Below are 19759 nucleotides of genomic sequence, written 5' to 3'. Positions count from 1 at the left end.
ATTATATACTAGTATGCCTTCTCTTATCAATGAGAATATGATCTATCTGATTATGAGTTTTACCATCTGGAGAAGACCAGGTATATTTATGGATATCTTTATGTTTAAAAGTGGTACTTTTCACAATTAAATTCTTTGAGGTTGCAAAAGTAATCAATCTTATACCATTATCATTACTTAATTCATGAAGACTTTCTTTACTAATCGTGGGTTTAAATGTGTCTTCTTTGCCAATCTGTGCATTACAGTCACCTAACAGAAGAGCCATTGGAACAATCCATCATCTGAATTTTAATTTTTCGTCCATTGAAGAAATTAGTAGTTAAATATCGCGTTGTACAAGCGACTTGAACCGACCTCTGTGAAGGAGTGGTTATTGCAGCGCGTCCCGACGTCAAGGCACCCGGGTTCGAATCCCGTCTGGTCATGGGTGTTCCGTCTGAATGTCGAATTTCATCATACCGTCACTCTTCCTCGTCAACATTACAACAATGTCCTTGACTTGACCTTCATGCATATCATTTACTATTAGGTTTCCCAACAAGGATGATGTACAGTCGAGTTTCATGTGACGTCAGGGTGCGCACAGCCGGCATGTTTGCGCATGCAAGAAAATGTGAAATAACGTTAGCTTCTGTTTGAAACAACAAATACTTCATAATATACCATCGTAAAAAATGTTTCAAATCTCCCGCTTCAATTCCGTATGTTTACAAGAACTGGCATCCATCAAGGCCGCTCGAAGTACCAATTCAGTAGATAGTGACGTTGTTGAATCCAACCTATAAGTTTTTCTTGAACTACATGCATATTTAATATGTCTTAACCATAGCTACAATGGAGCTTTTCCTTTTAAGTATGTACTGAATCTTTTCTTGTTTTTACACCATTGTCTGAAATCTTCCAGGCTTTTACTACGTTAACTACGACACCGACAACTGGGACCTGATCACCCGGTACTTGAACAGCGACAACTTCAAGAACATCCCCGCCCTGACTCGTGCCCAGCTGATCCACTACAGTGGCTACCTATGTAGGTCAGGCGACCTCTCCTGCGCCCACCACTTTCGCCTGCAGCTCTTCCTTCGGAGGGACCTGGACACCGCAGAGCCATGGTTAATAAAATCCATGACCCTCCTTAACTCATTCCTTGACGGTACAGATGCATGGGAGAATTACAAGGTATTATTATGATTATCATTATAGAACTGATGAACGTATAGGTAAAATACAGGGTAAGTAATGTCTGTGGATGATTATAAACTTACTACGGTTAAAGAATGGAGATGACAATAGTAATTCTGATGCGAATTGAATGATAAACTCTCCCAAGGTTTTTTTGTACACACCTCTGAAATGCTCTGTGTGTCCACCGTTGATGATGTGGCAGCTAACCAAAACTGCTTCTCGTGGCACATGCTTCGTTACTCTACAAACTTTCCGTAATTTCTATATTTATATCAAAAGACGTTAATTCGGAGGAAATATGGCGCTGAAATAACAATAACCAGAAGTTAGACGTGCATTTTTTTTTTTTTTTTGTCAGTACAGCAATGTTCAATATGCGTCAATGACCCTTCGGAAATGTAAGACCACATGATCAATGATTAAGCAGAAGGATATTGTTGCACCAAGTTTCAGCGCCATATTTGCACCTGGGGATGAAAATTTTAACAATTTGTTTTTCTTGAGAATTGCGAGGTGACTCCGCTATCACTAATTCAGATTTTTCAGCAAGGAACAATGGAAATTTCCGAAATGAAATGAACTGCAATGATATTTGTTTAAATCAAGAATGTTATACAGTAACGAATGTTACTAGTGGAAGCCCTGCGAGAACATTGAAAATGAAAGCGGGGAAATGCGTTTCAATTCACCCTGCCAAAGGATGCTTGAAATTATGATCCTTATCTATTTCATGTTAAGTATTGTCTCGGTGATTTTAATAAAGTTAAGTATTTAGACGTTGATAAGGATGAAGTTTTACCTGTTGCATTTTTGATGGAGTGGATTGACTCAGAGCCTCAGTGAACTGTTACAGATAAAGGAAGTCCTGCACCTTTACTTGAAGCACAAGAGTACAGGGAAAAATTTGTGACAATATAAATGATGTCGTATCGTTACCTGTTGCTTAGACCAATTGCTTGATAAATGAAAGTCATTAGGTACAACTCCGAACAGTGACAACATCAGTTCTTACACTTAACTGGTAACAATAATCATAACATATTCATGTATCTTTTAGTCGATGTTCCTACAATCCATGTAACCAAATCCTGTCGTCATGACAACCAACGCAGAATATATTTTCGTTTACCATTTCATTATATACTTAATCTATCAGTGACTTGTTTCTTAAATGTTTTTTAATTGACACAGATAGTCAATTTAATTTGTTGAATATAAGGTTTGGATCACTTTCAGTTCTATACTGCCAAATATAAAGCTGGAACCAATGGAAGTAATTCAGTTGACTTGTATCGCGGGTGAACAGCGTGTAAAAGTGGCAGGATTTAAATATGCCATTATGCAATTAGAAAATGAATTTGTCCACGAGGTTTTATTTGTAGTTACACAATTACACGCCTATTTGATCTGGAGAGCACAAGTACAACTGCAATAAATAATTATCGTAATAAAAGCAAAACAAAGAACAAAAATCAGAGAAACTTGAACCACTATTCATAAAGAATTATTAAATCTTAAAAGGATTTTAAAAGTATACTGTTGAACTCAGTTTTTGAAGTAGTAAGGAAGTATTTTGTCTTTTTGTTTCGAGCTCCACAAATAATTAAAATTCTTGTATTTTTAGGATCTTGTAAAATTTTGGTGTTTGAATCTTCACAGTGGATGATTCTGTTTATGTAGCTTCTGAAGAAGACATTCATAATAAGTGTTACGGCAACGAATATTGTGAAGCTCGAGTAGCTGATAATTTATTTGATTTATTGCTCAAATATCAAACTGTGTCATTAAGTGGAAATATTATTTTGCCTCGAGGAATGTATAATATTTTACATTTAAATTGAATGTTAACAAACATGTGCAAGAGTAAAAATGTAGTTCAAAATTTATATTTATTCATTGAAAGACTTGTTATAGTATTAAAAGTTGTTTTGAATGTTAAAAACTTGAATGTTATGTCACTGTTTGATGTGTATGATTAAGAACTTGTATCATTGAGGTTATCCACGGTACGATGTCTATGTTTTATTCAGCTCGGCAGGGGAGGTTATTGTGACCGTCATATTTTTATAACATTCACAATTTAAATGTATTAACGATAAAAATCTTTGATAAGAAGAGACACTTCATCATCACTGTTAGTTTTAAAACATATTATGGGATATGGTGTAATACACAAAACTCTTAATTTGCTTTCTGTTTTTTATTTATAACAAGAATTTATATATTTTGTGCTTATTGCTAATTTGATACCTAGCAGCAACATGATGCATTGTCTAAAATAATTTTTGGGTGTCCCTTGCAGAACTACCTCATTTACCTCACAAACCCAGCCTATCAGGAACTGGGAGAAGAGAACCAGGAAGGGGATTCCCCATCAAGAATACAGGCGAGGAGATTTGTAGGAATAATAAGGGTATTTTTCGGGGCCAGCGAGCAGGTTCCAATGTACAGGCAGGAAGTCCAGAAGTGGATGGAGTCGGAGAACCCGGACAAAGAGGTGCCGGTGAGGTGAGTAATTTTGCTCCTCCCTCCTATACAGATTGTAGGAATAGAAAATATGACTAATTATTTTCATGAAGCGTGGCCAGATTCTGCGATCTTGTAGTAGATTTTACGTCTTTAGCTCTGATTGTGAAAATTGTCTTTTAACTTATAGTACAGGAAACGAACAGGAAAAAATGGCCAAACTCGGAAATAATTGCAACACATATGTTTGTGTTGCCAGATTCTCCGGAATGGTGTAGTGATAAATACATTACAGATTCACGATCAACATGTTTAGAGAAAATCCACCATCTCAGAAAAAGGCGGCAAAAATTCACCTTGAAAACTAAAAGTCTGCAATATCTCGGGAGCGGTGCATTGCACACAAAAAGTGAAAATATACAAAATGAAAGAGCAGAAAAGTTAACAAATTATGCTTTTGTTAGATAGAGCTACGATAAATCTTAATTGAATTAGAAAGATTCAAATATTTTCTTTCATTTTTAGAATTAGCGTAAAAGTTGGTTTCTAACACATAAAACAACAAATATGTAAGAAACTAAGTATTTTTCGTCCAAAAATCACTGAACAAAATTTATAGCTTATGAATTTCTCTGGAGATTGCTCTTTCTTTCGTGCTTTTAGTGTCAAGGGTTGAGGAGATATGTAGTTTAAAGCACAGTCATGTGTTTCCCGATATCTTACGTGTTCCATTTCTTATGATATTGCAGAGAACATAATACATTGTTTTCTTCAGTGTCTCGTTCACTTGCGTTTGTTAGGTGTTGCTGTTCCTTAAAAATGTATGCACACAGTAGCAGCGATTAGGTGTCTGAAGTGAGCGAGGGAGTTAGGAGAAGGGCATGGACAGTTTACTTTCTATATAGGCTAGTGCAATTAGAAAGAATCATATTCAAAATGGAATTTGAGCAGATGATTTTGAGTCAAATCCACGGGTAGGCAAGGCGTAGCATTAAGAGACCTAGTGATGGGACAAAAGGTGTATTTCGCTCACCGAGTTTTTCTTTTGTTCCTAAAAAAAATCTGTATTTTTGTAAGTACGTATATTGGTCTCCTAAGTGATATTTGTAATGGTATAGTGGGGTTAAGCCACGATCGCGCGAGATGTTTATGAGGAAGCTGCTGGGCGGCGATCGCAACTTCAAGGTTAAAGTGAAAACCCGCACTATATATCACAAATACTATTTTTGTGTCGCCCTTCTCGCGCGAGAATGCAGGAGTCTACAAGCAAAGTCGACGAGAAGCGCGAGACAAAGCCCTGTAATAAATGTACACCCTATATATATATGTATATAACGCGCACACAATTTAAAGGGTCCGTCAACGAATAGCACTCTGTGCCTTCTCCGTTGAGTTCATTCACACTCTCAATTACTATATCGTCCAATCTTGTTTTGTCTTGCACTCACGTAAATACAATATTACTCCAGAGTACCTTTCATACCAGTATATGGTTGCCAGGTGACGCGTATCTCATGCGCGTTTTTATTTACTGGCGCAGAATAGATTTCAAGTAAGGTAAATTACAATTTAGTATGTTCAATCATCAACAGCGTATTGCATTGCACAAATATCATGTATTTCATAAATAACAATCAACACGTAAAAATAGCCCAATACAAACAAACTCGACTTAAATCAAATACTAATTTCACAAGAGACGTGCGTCCACGTCAAAATTCAAAAGGACACGTCCTGCGTGTGTTAATTTAACTGATTTCAACCATTCACTCCATTAACAATACGTGTTCAATTCATACGTTGATCTTCCCTCGTCCCATTCAAACATAATGATTTGACAACTAACGCTACTCTACAGTTCATGTGTTTACTACAAGCAAGTTTTCTTTTGCATCTCGCTGATTTACTTTTACATTAACAATTTTGCGTTTAAACAATATTACCCCCAATTCTCCTGATTCTTAATGCTACCGTGGAAAAAGGTGGAAAGGGAAAATGGAACAAACGTCCCGAATCAATTAATAAAGGGGAAAGAAGGTTCGTAAATTTTGCTTTTGCGACGAGGACTTCAACTCGACGCCCTTTTTGACTACCGGGTCAAATCATCAAATACCAGCCTAAGGAACGCATCACAAGATTGGTACAAACTGCTATACTCGTTCGCCGCACAAAAGGTTCACTTGTTAGGGATCACTTACGAAAACCAGAATCTTAGCAACAAAAAAATAGTTTTTTTTTTTTTTTTGAACCTAATATCAAGTAAGAATTAATTTGTTCTGTTCACACTAGTTTCGGCGTACATTATCTTTCGTTAGTTCACTTAAGGCTTTCAAGGCGTCCAAAAGGTGGCACGCAACAAGGGGAAAAAGGTGGGGAGGAAATTAGAGTGCAACAAAAGTTTTACGCGCAATGCTTATACTTGATTAAAGGGAATACGACGTGGAACTTCAGCACAAAGATGTTAAGTTCATTATCACAGCAGAGAGAATTTACGTACCTACGCCAAACAAACTTTGGCCTCAAAGTCCTTGTAAGGCGGCTGTCCTATTTATGCCCCTGGTCCTCTATGATACTGGCCCATTCCGCAAAATGGCAAACGAGGAAACTTCCGTCAGTCAAGGCAGCTCGCTGGGCACGTCTCTCGCTGGCTATGTTGTGCGAAAGGAGTTGACCTTCTCGTCCCCGTCAGTACAAAAGTCGTTGAGGCACTGCGGAGGTGTTTTACGACCTGCGCGCTTGTACCAAGTCTGCCGCAAGAGGCAGCACTGGTCACTGAGGCATCGAGGGCGAAAGACCTCTGATGGCGGAAAATTAAACTAATATTTAACTTGAAATTTTCCAATTATGTGACGTTTGATATAAATAAATATAAAAACGTCACAAAATCCCCCAGACTCCCAAAAAAAAATACACACCCCAAAATCCAAAAGAAACATATATACGCTAAATAACCTGAACAACATATAAAAAACATTGTTGCAATTAATACCAAGTTCTTTCAGGAAGGATCTAATCCCACTTAATTGATCCACACTCAAATTCACACGCCTAAAACTTTTAGGTTACCAATTTTGAAAATAGTCACTCAAAGTTTCATAATGATGCATACAAGCATATTAAACATAAGAAGACGCATGTCGACGACATAAAGCACCTTACATCGTGTTTGCCTCCCGGTCAAACACCTAGATGTAACACTCTTCATGACAAGGTTGTGGAGTAACCAGCACACATTGCCTCTTTGCCGTAACCACGGTAATCCGTACACTTGAAGATGGAAGGAAAAAACTCGTAACCAGAACGATGGAGAAGGTTGGCGGTTCCATTAATAGTTTCAGGTAGCACACACGTATCCTCGTCAAGCAAAAAACATAGAAAGAAAAAAAAGGGAACGCAATCAAAATCGAGATAAAGAACGAAGGAAGAAGGAAGAAATAGGAAAGATGAGGAGAAGGTTACTACTGGAAGGAACAAGGAGATAGCATTATTACAACAGTACGGAGAAATTGGAGTTACCATAGGTCATAGCAAGTAAACAAATTTCATTCAAGAGAGCATGAGTTTCTCTCATATATATAATACACACAACATAATATTAACACTCTTAATTCAATATCCAAGGTTAAACAAGACACATAGATATATATGTTGAGAGCAACAATATGACTAACCAGAAAGGTTATATACATATATATATATATATAGATACACTTATAGCCAATAACACTTACAAGAAAGGTACAAAAATAATGATAATAAAAAAAAATGAGTATAATTAAGCAGAGAAGTCCTTAACTTGTGGCTGGAGAGGACTGAAGTTGGAGAGCAATATTAGAAGTTGCCAAATCCTCTACTTGGGGAACAACCTCCAAGTCGCGTATAATATATGGTTTAATGTGTGACACATGAGCCTTCCTAACTATCTGCTGCGTATCGGGATCCACCAATAAAGCAGTCACAGGACCCAGCATTTTGTAAACCTGGGCAGGACCCGACCAACGCTCTTGAAGTTTTGAAGAAATGCGTTGTAAAGCATTGCTATGAAGGAAGGTACGATAAAGTACCATATCACCTGGCTTATATGAAACCTGGGATCTAGATAGGTCATATCTACGTTGGCGAGAATGCCAAGATTTTAACAGATGTTGGTACGCCTCACCCCAACGATGAGCTCGTTCCGGCGAAGGAGGAGCAGCCAGTTCATTATCCATTTGCAGTTCCCAAAAGAAATTCATGGGTCCATCTATGTCACGACCAAAAATAAGTTTGGAGGGAGTAGTGTGAGTACTGTCATGTTGTGCAGTATTAAATGCAAAGGCAATGCTACTTAAATGAACATCCCATTTAGTATGATCTTGGGAATGGTAACAAATCAAAGAAGCCTTAAGGTTTCTAATAAATCTCTCTGCCAGAGAGGGATTTGGATAGTATGCACTAGTATATATATGTCTAATATTGGATTCAAACAAGAAATTATTAAATAAATGTGAACGGAAGTAGGAGGCGTTATCAGATACCAACTCACAAGGAGCACCAAAGGACAAAAATAAAGTTCGTAGCTTATCAATAATATGATGGGACGTGGCAGATCGAAGCGGATACAATGAGACCCACTTCGAAAAGGCATCCACCACAACTAAAATGTACACATTACCTTTAGTCGAGCGAACCAAGGGACCGACTAGGTCAATATATAGACGTCTCCAGGGATGGCGAATAACCTCCGAAGAAAGAAAGCCCGGAGGCTTGCGTACAGCTATTTTAGCCCTCTGGCAAATATCACAAGAGCGCACATACAGACGGATATCAGAAAGATAATTTGGCCACCAAAAGAGCGATGCAATTTTCTTTATTGTTTTATTAACGCCTAAATGAGCCCCACCTACAGGGGTATCGTGGTAATAACGACAAATTAAGTGTTGCAGGGCCTTGGGAAGCACAACCAAGGAAGAGGTTGCACGAGGCGGCTGCCAAATCAAAAGGTCTTGGTATAGGCGGTAATGTTTAACCTGTAAATTGTCCTTCAATTGAGCAATGATGGGAGATAGAGCAGGATCCTGGACTTGGAGGGCTGAAATGTCTGACTTATTGAAGGGAATTATATTAAACTTCGGGGCAGCGCAGGCCAAGCTGGTAAAAGGCAACGAAGACACAGCAAACTCTTCCGGAGAATGCATGCGAGAAAGGCAATCTGCTACCGGGTTTTTAGCTGACGAAATATGTTCCACATCATAAGAAAAACGCGAAAGGTATAACAACCAACGTCCGAACTTGCCAAATTGTTCTGGATGTTTGAGTAACCAGGACAAGGCCTGATTATCCGTTTGCAAAGTGAAGTGCTTAGACGTCAAATAAGTTTCAAATTTCTTAAAACCAAAGACGATGGCACCGCACTCTGCTTCGTATATGGATTGCTTACGCTCAAGATTGGTGCGTTTCCTCGACGCAAAGGCAATGGGACGTAAGGATCCATCCATATCTCTCTGATTTAAGGTGGCGCCAAGGGCCAAACTTGAAGCATCCGTCTGCAAAACAAACTCCTGATTAAAATCAGGTAATGCTAATACCGTATGTTCAATAAAGGCGGCTTTTAGATTGTCAAACCGAATCTGATCTTCCGAAGTCCAAACGAAGGGAAGATCCTTCTTACGTTTATCGGTAAGAAAACTTGTGCGCTCCGCAAATTGAGGTATGAAACGGGAAAAATATGAAAGTAACCCCATGACTTGAGAAACACCCTTTTGGCTCTTAGGAGGGGGAATATCCTGTATTGCGGAAACCCGATCAGGATCCATAAGCATCTGACCTTTGCGAATGATATAGCCCAAATATTTTATCTCGGAAGCCATCCACGTAGATTTTTGAGGATTTATGGTAAGACCAGCTTGCCGCAAGGCTAGAAGAACCTCTTTGATATGTTGCAAATGGGACGGCATATCGGGTGAATATATCAGCAAATCATCGGCGTATGTCATAAGAAACTTGTATTTGAATTTTCCCAGGATTTCATCCAGTGCCCTTGATAGTATTTGAGTCCCCAAATTGATACCAAATGGAACACGAGAATATCTATATTGTCCAAACGACGTAACAAAAGCCGTTAAGTCTTTACTTTTATCATCCAATCGTATTTGATGGAACGATTGGCATAGATCCAGGCAAGAAAATACCGCTGCCGATTGTAAATGCTGAAACAAAAGATCAATACGTGGTTGTGGAAATTGATCATAGGCTATTAGGCGATTAAGATTTTTATAAGAACATACCAAACGGTGGGTACCGTTCTTCTTTGGTACAAGGAAGGCAGGGCTAGAGTAGGCTGACCGGCACGGCTCTATAATTTGTTGTGCCTGTAGATCCTCAATCTGTTTTCTCAAAATTTCAGTTTGGACAGGATTTAGTTGAAACGGCTTGGATCGAAAGGGAATGTCCGATACCACAGGGATCGAAACAGGATCTAAAGTACAAGAACCCACCTTATCTGTTACCACATCCTGAAACTGACACAACAAAGATTGTAAAGTTGAACTATTTGAGTATACAGGAGACTGTAAATCTTCATCTGGTTGATTATTAACTTCTAAAGGCGCATTCGGTGAAGGGAGAGATACATCAAGAACATTTACTGGAAATGATAAAGAAAAAGCCATTTGAATGCCATCAATATGAAAAGGGAAAGACAAAAGCTTCTTTTCAAAGGAAAGGATAGCACCTGTATGCATCAAGAAATCGGTACCCAATATTAAAGGAAAAGGAAGGTTTTCTGATACCCAAAAGCGCCACTTCCAAGATAGACGATCAAGACGTAAAGTCAAATGACTATAAGCCGATAAGGAAAATGGATGATTAGTCACATCCCGCAATTCTATAGGGTGATCAGTAAGAAGAGGGGAGGGGTCTTTAAATGTATTCAAAAAGGAAAAGGAAATTAAGGACACCGATGCAGCTGTATCGAGTAATGCAAAAACAGGTTGTTGATTTATGAGAACTCGAATTGTAGGCGTCGGATGGCCCTCAAACAAAAACGGATATTCCGTATGAAGCAAGGTAGGAGAAATGTCCCGACCAGGAGCACCACTGTCATCTTGAACATGTGTCTTTCGTTCATCCTGCGGTGAAATTTCTACCGCGGGCATACATGAATAAGCAGAAACCGGTTCAATGGGCGGATCACCACGAGCGAAGGAACTATCTGTCAACAACGGCTGCACCGGGACTTTATGTTGTATACCCCGTGTCTCCGCACCTCGCTGAGAATTCCATTTTAATTCGGGCTGCCATATATTTTGCGCCAAAAGAAATAAATCCCGAATGGTTTGGGGACGAGAGCGTCCCAAGAGTAGCGAGCGAGCTGGAAAGCCGATACCCTGGATAATGGTATCAATTAACTGTGACTCAGACCATTCAACGGGGAATACTTGGCTAGCATCATAAATATCCCGAACATAGGAGTACAAACTTTCATCCGGTTGTTGTACCCTATGAAGAACATCGATCTGAAAAGGTAGTAAGACAGAATGTGGAACTAAACGATTCCAGATCATTAATGTGAACAAGTGCCAGGGCAGTTTCTGCAAAAGGCCTTCCAGCCAAATTTCTGTAAGAGGGGACAATGTATATTGTAAGGCCAATAACAAAATGGATTCGACTTCCATCAAATCCAAACAAATGATTTTATGTAAGGTAAACAAAAAAATAAACAAATTATGTATATCTCGGCCATGCGATGTTGGCAAGTCCTTAAAAAGGAAATTGATGGCACTAATAAGCGCCAAATCTTGCACGGGGGTAGGAGGCTGGGGTAAAACCAAGCCCCGCACAAAATCCAAAGTTGAGGGTGATGGTGGAGGTAGATGTGGCGGCGTATAGGGAAAAGGTATGGCAGATGTCATTGCGCTGAAAGAAAAGGTAAAGACCCAAGCGCAAAACAACAATATAAAGATGTATATGTACAAGGGAAAAATATAACCAATCTATCCAATCTATCAAAATATAAGAAAAAAGGGGGGGTGCAAATGAAAAAGGGGAGTACCAACAAAAGGAGGGAGAAAAAGAATGGGAAACAATGTAAATGGGAAAAAAAAATTGGATGTCTCAAGAATATATAGACTGCAGTAAAAGTTATGTTCAAGCAGCAAATCAAAATGCCCAAAATGCACAGGTAGAAATCGTGTTGCACTATGAACCACTATTTCTTATATCGCGTATGTTAAATGCTCTACTGGCAAATTTGAGGATACCGGAGATCAAATGCTCCGCTGTCAAATTTGTACCACACCTAGTTACAATTTTCATAAAAAAAAATTATGGCAAAACAGTAAATATGTTGAAAAAAAAAGGGTGAGTTGCAAAGAAAAAAATCAATTTACTCAAAAGTTAGGGGGGACAATTGGGGGGGGGGAAATTTGGGAGGTAGTATGATAACAATAGTAATGTTGCTACACGGATCAAATGAAACTATGCTCTGGTACCAAATTTTGTAATGGTATAGTGGGGTTAAGCCACGATCGCGCGAGATGTTTATGAGGAAGCTGCTGGGCGGCGATCGCAACTTCAAGGTTAAAGTGAAAACCCGCACTATATATCACAAATACTATTTTTGTGTCGCCCTTCTCGCGCGAGAATGCAGGAGTCTACAAGCAAAGTCGACGAGAAGCGCGAGACAAAGCCCTGTAATAAATGTACACCCTATATATATATGTATATAACGCGCACACAATTTAAAGGGTCCGTCAACGAATAGCACTCTGTGCCTTCTCCGTTGAGTTCATTCACACTCTCAATTACTATATCGTCCAATCTTGTTTTGTCTTGCACTCACGTAAATACAATATTACTCCAGAGTACCTTTCATACCAGTATATGGTTGCCAGGTGACGCGTATCTCATGCGCGTTTTTATTTACTGGCGCAGAATAGATTTCAAGTAAGGTAAATTACAATTTAGTATGTTCAATCATCAACAGCGTATTGCATTGCACAAATATCATGTATTTCATAAATAACAATCAACACGTAAAAATAGCCCAATACAAACAAACTCGACTTAAATCAAATACTAATTTCACAAGAGACGTGCGTCCACGTCAAAATTCAAAAGGACACGTCCTGCGTGTGTTAATTTAACTGACTTCAACCATTCACTCCATTAACAATACGTGTTCAATTCATACGTTGATCTTCCCTCGTCCCATTCAAACATAATGATTTGACAACTAACGCTACTCTACAGTTCATGTGTTTACTACAAGCAAGTTTTCTTTTGCATCTCGCTGATTTACTTTTACATTAACAATTTTGCGTTTAAACAATATTACCCCCAATTCTCCTGATTCTTAATGCTACCGTGGAAAAAGGTGGAAAGGGCAAATGGAACAAACGTCCCGAATCAATTAATAAAGGGGAAAGAAGGTTCGTAAATTTTGCTTTTGCGACGAGGACTTCAACTCGACGCCCTTTTTGACTACCGGGTCAAATCATCAAATACCAGCCTAAGGAACGCATCACAAGATTGGCACAAACTGCTATACTCGTTCGCCGCACAAAAGGTTCACTTGTTAGGGATCACTTACGAAAACCAGAATCTTAGCAACAAAAAAATAGTTTTTTTGTTTTTTTTGAACCTAATATCAAGTAAGAATTAATTTGTTCTGTTCACACTAGTTTCGGCGTACATTATCTTTCGTTAGTTCACTTAAGGCTTTCAAGGCGTCCAAAAGGTGGCACGCAACAAGGGGAAAAAGGTGGGGAGGAAATTAGAGTGCAACAAAAGTTTTACGCGCAATGCTTATACTTGATTAAAGGGAATACGACGTGGAACTTCAGCACAAAGATGTTAAGTTCATTATCACAGCAGAGAGAATTTACGTACCTACGCCAAACAAACTTTGGCCTCAAAGTCCTTGTAAGGCGGCTGTCCTATTTATGCCCCTGGTCCTCTATGATACTGGCCCATTCCGCAAAATGGCAAACGAGGAAACTTCCGTCAGTCAAGGCAGCTCGCTGGGCACGTCTCTCGCTGGCTATGTTGTGCGAAAGGAGTTGACCTTCTCGTCCCCGTCAGTACAAAAGTCGTTGAGGCACTGCGGAGGTGTTTTACGACCTGCGCGCTTGTACCAAGTCTGCCGCAAGAGGCAGCACTGGTCACTGAGGCATCGAGGGCGAAAGACCTCTGATGGCGGAAAATTAAACTAATATTTAACTTGAAATTTTCCAATTATGTGACGTTTGATATATATAAATATAAAAACGTCACATATTATACATATTTTTTATACATTGTGTGTGTAAGGATTGAAGAATCGGATGTTGTCAAATGACGTCACTGTGAGTGAAGGGAGCTCATCGTTTTGTACTCCTTCTACATATGAAAACCATTAATAGACACTTCTGTTGCAATATTAACACATTTATAATGTTTATAATGCCCGTGGTATACATTACATTATACAATAATTTATAGGTAATAAATTATCAGAAATTGTATGAAGTAGAATTTTTGCAGATATTAGCAATGCATGATAAAATATATCATCTTTACAGGGTTACTGTTCTACTGGTTTGAAAGAATATAACATTTCTTCTTCATAATTTTTCATCACAATCTCTAAAACAATTATTGTACTTGTTAAAACATAGTCCATCACATCGTGAACCTTGAATCATGCATTACCATGAACAATCCCCCATTGTACAGTGTGCCTCTCAACCATGTGAATGTTCTGACATATCTTGGAACCGATCCTAACACACATAATTCTTTGGCGTCACTTCAAATATATTATTCTTGGGACTCGTACTTTCTTCTAAGTTGTTGCCCTGTTGAACTAAATCCTCATCTTCTATATTTGGTGAACTGGGCGTCCCATTTTTACAAGAGTACCCTGTTTTCTATTATCATTCCTCATTAATTAGAGCTTCTGAAATGTCTCGTCTGAAGTTCAACGGATCATTTATTTCTCTTGAAGATTCTCTCTCACGTAGCATATCTCTCTCTCATATTCTAGCTACTTATATATTATTTAGGTTATCTTATTCCAACTACAAATCACTAAGTCAACGAAATGAAATATTACTTCCAAGGTTCACTTTCATGACTTGAACAATATTCATTACAAAGAGAAAATGAAGTCCACTTTGTCAAGACCTCCCATTAAAGCCCTCAACTCCTTTGTCATCAATGTTGTGCGGATAAATCAGTGACTGTCATTCAGTTCTCGTAGCAATTACATCAAGTCAAACTTTGACATCTTTAGAGCCTACAGTAGAGGAGAAAATATATGTAATTCCTTACCTTCATAAATGGTAAAATATAACAGCAAATGAAAATTAGAAACAGAAATGAATAGCATTCACAAATGCCACGTCCCTCTCCCCTAGCAGACACGCCAAGCCCCTCCTCACATAGACACGCCTGCGTGCGCACCCAAAAGTGACTTGCCTAAGAGTTTCATAGTTCTTCTTGCGTTTTAGGTCCTTTTAATTATTTCTTTTTAAAGAAAATTTTGAATCAAAAGGGGGTTTCAACTCCTAGCACCAATCCCTGGGTACGCCACTACATACATTTGGATACAAAATAACTTAAAGAACACAAAAAACCTACTGAAAACCTTAAGTTTTGTACATTTACGTGTACCAAATATCTTGAAACAATATTGGCTCACGAACTCATTGCTTTATAATTTTAACACACAACTCAAAATGTTGACAAATAACGAAAAACAGATCTTTAAAAATCTAGCTGCCCCAAAAGACATAAATTTCACAAAATCATATGTGGTTACATTAAATTGAACATTAACAAATATTAGTCACACCCTCTATCTGTAAAAAAGTATTTCTTACTCATAATAACAACTAAAAGTTTACTCACATGCGTGAAACAATGACCTGATCGTGTCACTCACCTCAGGAATGACGTCATCATGTCTCCATTTTTGTTCGTCTTACAATGCCAAAAAACTGAAATATTGGCCGATTCGTGATTGAAAGGAGTCGACTCAACGGAAAAACTTCTGAGCACGTTCTAACATTTACTTGGCAAATGACGACGCGGTGTGCGAAAGGAGTATGGAGAGGGGAGGAACTACTCCCTATGTCCCCACGTCTAATCACCGCCACTGTCAATACATTGAACTAATATGATACGGTAAGATACAGTTCTAAATCCGTCACTTCGCTTTCGAGTCCATTGCAGATACCTGGTGGTAACATGTTACACCCTCACCACCTGACGGCCCGGCATTGCAGTACACTCGGGATTGACAGACCCCATCGAATGCAACAAAATCGATTTTCCCAAACATTTGTTTAATATTTTAGGTTTGTGCAATGTAAATAGATCGGATATTAATTTGACCAAAGAACATGATATATAACATTTTTATACTCTTTACTCTTTCACTTCCTTTAACGTCGCATCCTATCACCAGTGCTATTCTCACTGTTCATAGATTGGATAGCACATGAAATTAAAATGGACCAGGATTCAATCCCATGTATAGGAGTCCTTATGTATGCAGACTACATAGTCATCTTGTCTGAGACAATAGAGGGTTTACAAAGGGGCATAGATAGGATATATGAGGGGTGCAACAAATATAAAATGAATGTAAACATTAAAAAGAATAGTTGACTTCAAAGATGGCTACATATTTAGCAGACAGGACCCATGGACATACGAGAGGATTTAATCAAACGGCTTATAAACTTCACATACCTGGAGGCAACACTCTCCATGACAGGAAGCTAGACACACCACATAAGAGCAAGAAAAACTAAAACGAAATTTACAATAGAACTAGTCATAAGGACAATAAATATAGCCTCAAATGCCTTTCCCGGTCATTCTAAACCTCTATTCATCAATAATATTAGGAATATTAAACTGTGGAGTATAACTGTGGGGGTTAAGAGGGGACAACACAAGAACCGGCACAAACAGAATTCTATGAGAGGGTAATGGGCGTAAGCAGAGGTACGGCCAACTGTGGGATCCTCAAGGAATTGGGCTTGAACAGAGACACGGTACAAGCACGGATGAGGGTTGTTAAATATTGGATGCGACTATCACAAGAGGGCCAAACTACGCTGAGAGGACAATTTTTGGAAATACAGATAAGGGAGGAAAACGTTCACACTTGGGGTTGGGACTTGAAAAATTTCCTATTCAATAACGGAATCGGTTGGGTATGGGAAGAGGGAGGAGGGGGCATTTCAACAGAAAACCAAATGAGAGCAGACTGCCAAACGAAGGTCTCAATCAGGGAACAGCTAAAAGTAATGAGAATGGGGGAAATCAAAATATATCAATGTTGTGAGGGAAAAGAGAAGAAGCGCGCTGGCATGGATCAGACTAGGTGGATGGAAACAATTAAGGAAGAGAAACGAAGCAGGGGAAACGATATGTTCTTTGTGCGATGGAGAGGAGACGGAGAAGCATATCCTACTGAACTGCCCTTCTACACGATACCTAAGGCACAAGTGGCTGAACTTAACAGGGAGGGAGGTGATAGAAGTGGTAGACGAAAGAATAAAGGTAAAAGAAGTGGGACAGGAAGTGGGGAAATACCTAGGAGAAGTAAGAGAAATGAAAGATTGAAACAGAGTACAGTCATATAGAGACTTGAGGTCAAAATGAGCCGGTCACATAACTTTGTTTGCATGTGAAATATTTGGATTGTTAAACTATACATTTTATATTTAATTCTCCTGTATCTGATCAAACTTCTAGGAGTTATTTGTATACTAACGTAAGGAGGGGAATTATAATACACGATTTTGAGGGAAGATGAAGTGTGTGTAAAGCAAAATTTATGTAGTGCGTACAGCTAGCACAAAGAAAATGTAAATACGTATTAATTTACAAAGTCGCGTTTCTGCCTTTTTTGTTAGTCGCGACGATGAGTGAAGATATTATGGATGAATTGAGACGTGCATGTCATTTTATATATTCCTACTTGGCCCCCCTCTCATCATGATGCTTTACACTGGCCACTCCTGCATGGAGGTTCGCCTGCTTGTTAACGCTGTCTTCGATTATTCTCGGTAATTTACAACGTTGATTTGTCACATTAAGTAAGACGATTTTTACATCTGAACCACTCAAAATGGCTTCTGTGTGGATACCTTTCTTCAACATCATTGTTTTTCACAAACTTTCGGAAGTCTTAATACACCATCTCATACATTAGCGACTACTTCTGAATTGAGTTGGCCAGCGATTATTGAACGTATCTCAGAAATATGTTTATTTGCAATGCATTTGCTTCTTCAAGTAGCGTGAAAAGTGCTGTATAACCTATGAGATGACTGCTTGTGTCTCTGGCTATGACCTTTCCGGTATGATTTGATATGTTTTCCTTCATATTACGTCGTTTTTCTTTCAATTTTGGCTAACCGCGAACACATGGAATGATGATGATATGGTGAGACGGATGAAGGGAGAATATGGACGACAACACGAGTCCCACAGAGGATTATACTGACTGTGAGTACAGACATCAGAGCCTCGGTAGTCTTCAAAATGCAGTCGAAGGTGCACTACTTGGAAGTGAGGGCCTCTTCCGGTGATCATTGGTTATCATAGGTAAATGATCTCAAGGATTTGTTGAAGGCCTGAACCTGCCATTAGATAAGCAACACATCTCAGGAAACTGATCTTGATATGAAGACCACCCAGCCTTAATATGGGCTGCTTCAGAGGGCTATCTGCGTCCTCATTGGTTGCAATACAGTGTGCGTTCAGATATATTGGTTGATCAAATGTGATGATATGTGTGTGATTTACCTCTTTGAGTGCCCACAAATATAGTGCAATGTAGATTGAATGCATATCTGGAAGTGAAGAAATCGCTGGTTTCACTGGATGATCACCTTTTTCGATTATTTGACGCAGGACCTGCTACAGATAGACTTGTGTTGTGTGGTCCATATATGTTTGTGATTGTCCATCCTTATCTTCGTGATGAATTAAAAGTTGCAGAAAAACGACGTAATATAAACTAAAGCAGATCAAATAAATTCGGAATAGCCTTAGCCAGAGGCACAAGGGTTCATTTCATAGTATATGGAGCACTGCTCAAGCTACTTGAAGCAGCAGAGTGCATGTTGCTAATGAACTTATTTCTGAGATACGTTCAATAATCGTTGCCCTTTTCAATTCAGAAGAAGATGCTAATGCAATGCATTAGTATGGTCGATATTCTTCCGAATTTCATTAAAGCCGAGCTTATTTGGATGTAGAGTTTACATGTTCAACCAGTTATGCATATGTTCTCATTTTGCTGCATCAGGGGCACCACCTGAGCTACAAGTGCACGTCCGTATGTACAGGAAATGATGAAATTTAAAATGTTGGCACCAGGTATCTACGAAAAATTCTGCAATGGACTCTATGGCAAAGCGACTGATTAAAAACCGTATCATATTAGTTCAATATATTGACAATGGCAGCAATTAGACGTATGGTCATGGGGATCACCCCCCCCCCCCATTACGCACTTCTTGTCCACTCACTATGGTCTCTTAATGCTAAACCTTCCCTACCGGTGGACTTCACCCAAAATCATTTTTCCGAATTCCATTTTCAATACGACTCTTTCTAATTGCAGTATATAGAAAGTTAACTGTCCATGCCCTCCGCCCCCCGTCCTTAAGCTTGCTCAGTTCAGACACCTAATCGCTGCGACTGTGTGTATACATTTTTAAACAACAAAACAACACGTAACAAACGCAAGTGAACGAGACACTGCAGAAGACAAAGTATTATCAGCAATATCATAAGAAATGGAACACGTAAGATATTGGGAAATTTTGCTTTAAAGTACAGATCTCCTCAGCCCTTGACACTAAAAGCACGAAAAAAAGCAATCTCTAGAGGAAATCATAAGATATAAATTTTGTACAGTAATTTTTGGACGTACGTTACATAGTTTCTTACATATTTGCTGTTTTTATGTTTAAACCCTACTTTTACGTTAATTCTAAAAATAAAAGAAAATGTTTGAATCCTTCTAATTCAATTAAGATTTGTGGTAACCCTATCAAACAAAAAAAAAACATAATTTAGCAAATTTTCTGCTTTTTCATTTTGGTTATCTCCACAT

General features: G+C 38.7%; 1 protein-coding gene across 1 annotated transcript in view; it reads left to right on the top strand.

Annotated features, from left to right (window-relative positions):
- The window catches only part of LOC145986693 (aminopeptidase N-like), a 69388-nt gene that overhangs the window by 29776 nt on the left and 19853 nt on the right, over positions 1-19759 (top strand). Inside the window, exons 7-8 of the mRNA XM_083121007.1 lie at positions 908-1182; positions 3491-3696. Of these exons, the coding sequence (XP_082977133.1) occupies positions 908-1182; positions 3491-3696 (481 nt within the window). The remainder of the gene's footprint in view (positions 1-907; positions 1183-3490; positions 3697-19759) is intronic.

Source organism: Lepisma saccharinum, chromosome 4, assembly GCF_977018435.1.
Source record: "Lepisma saccharinum chromosome 4, izLepSacc3.1, whole genome shotgun sequence".
Classification (NCBI taxonomy): Eukaryota; Metazoa; Arthropoda; class Insecta; order Zygentoma; family Lepismatidae; genus Lepisma; species Lepisma saccharinum.
Note: the sequence above shows the minus strand (reverse complement) of the source record. Positions and strands in the feature narration are given on the sequence as shown.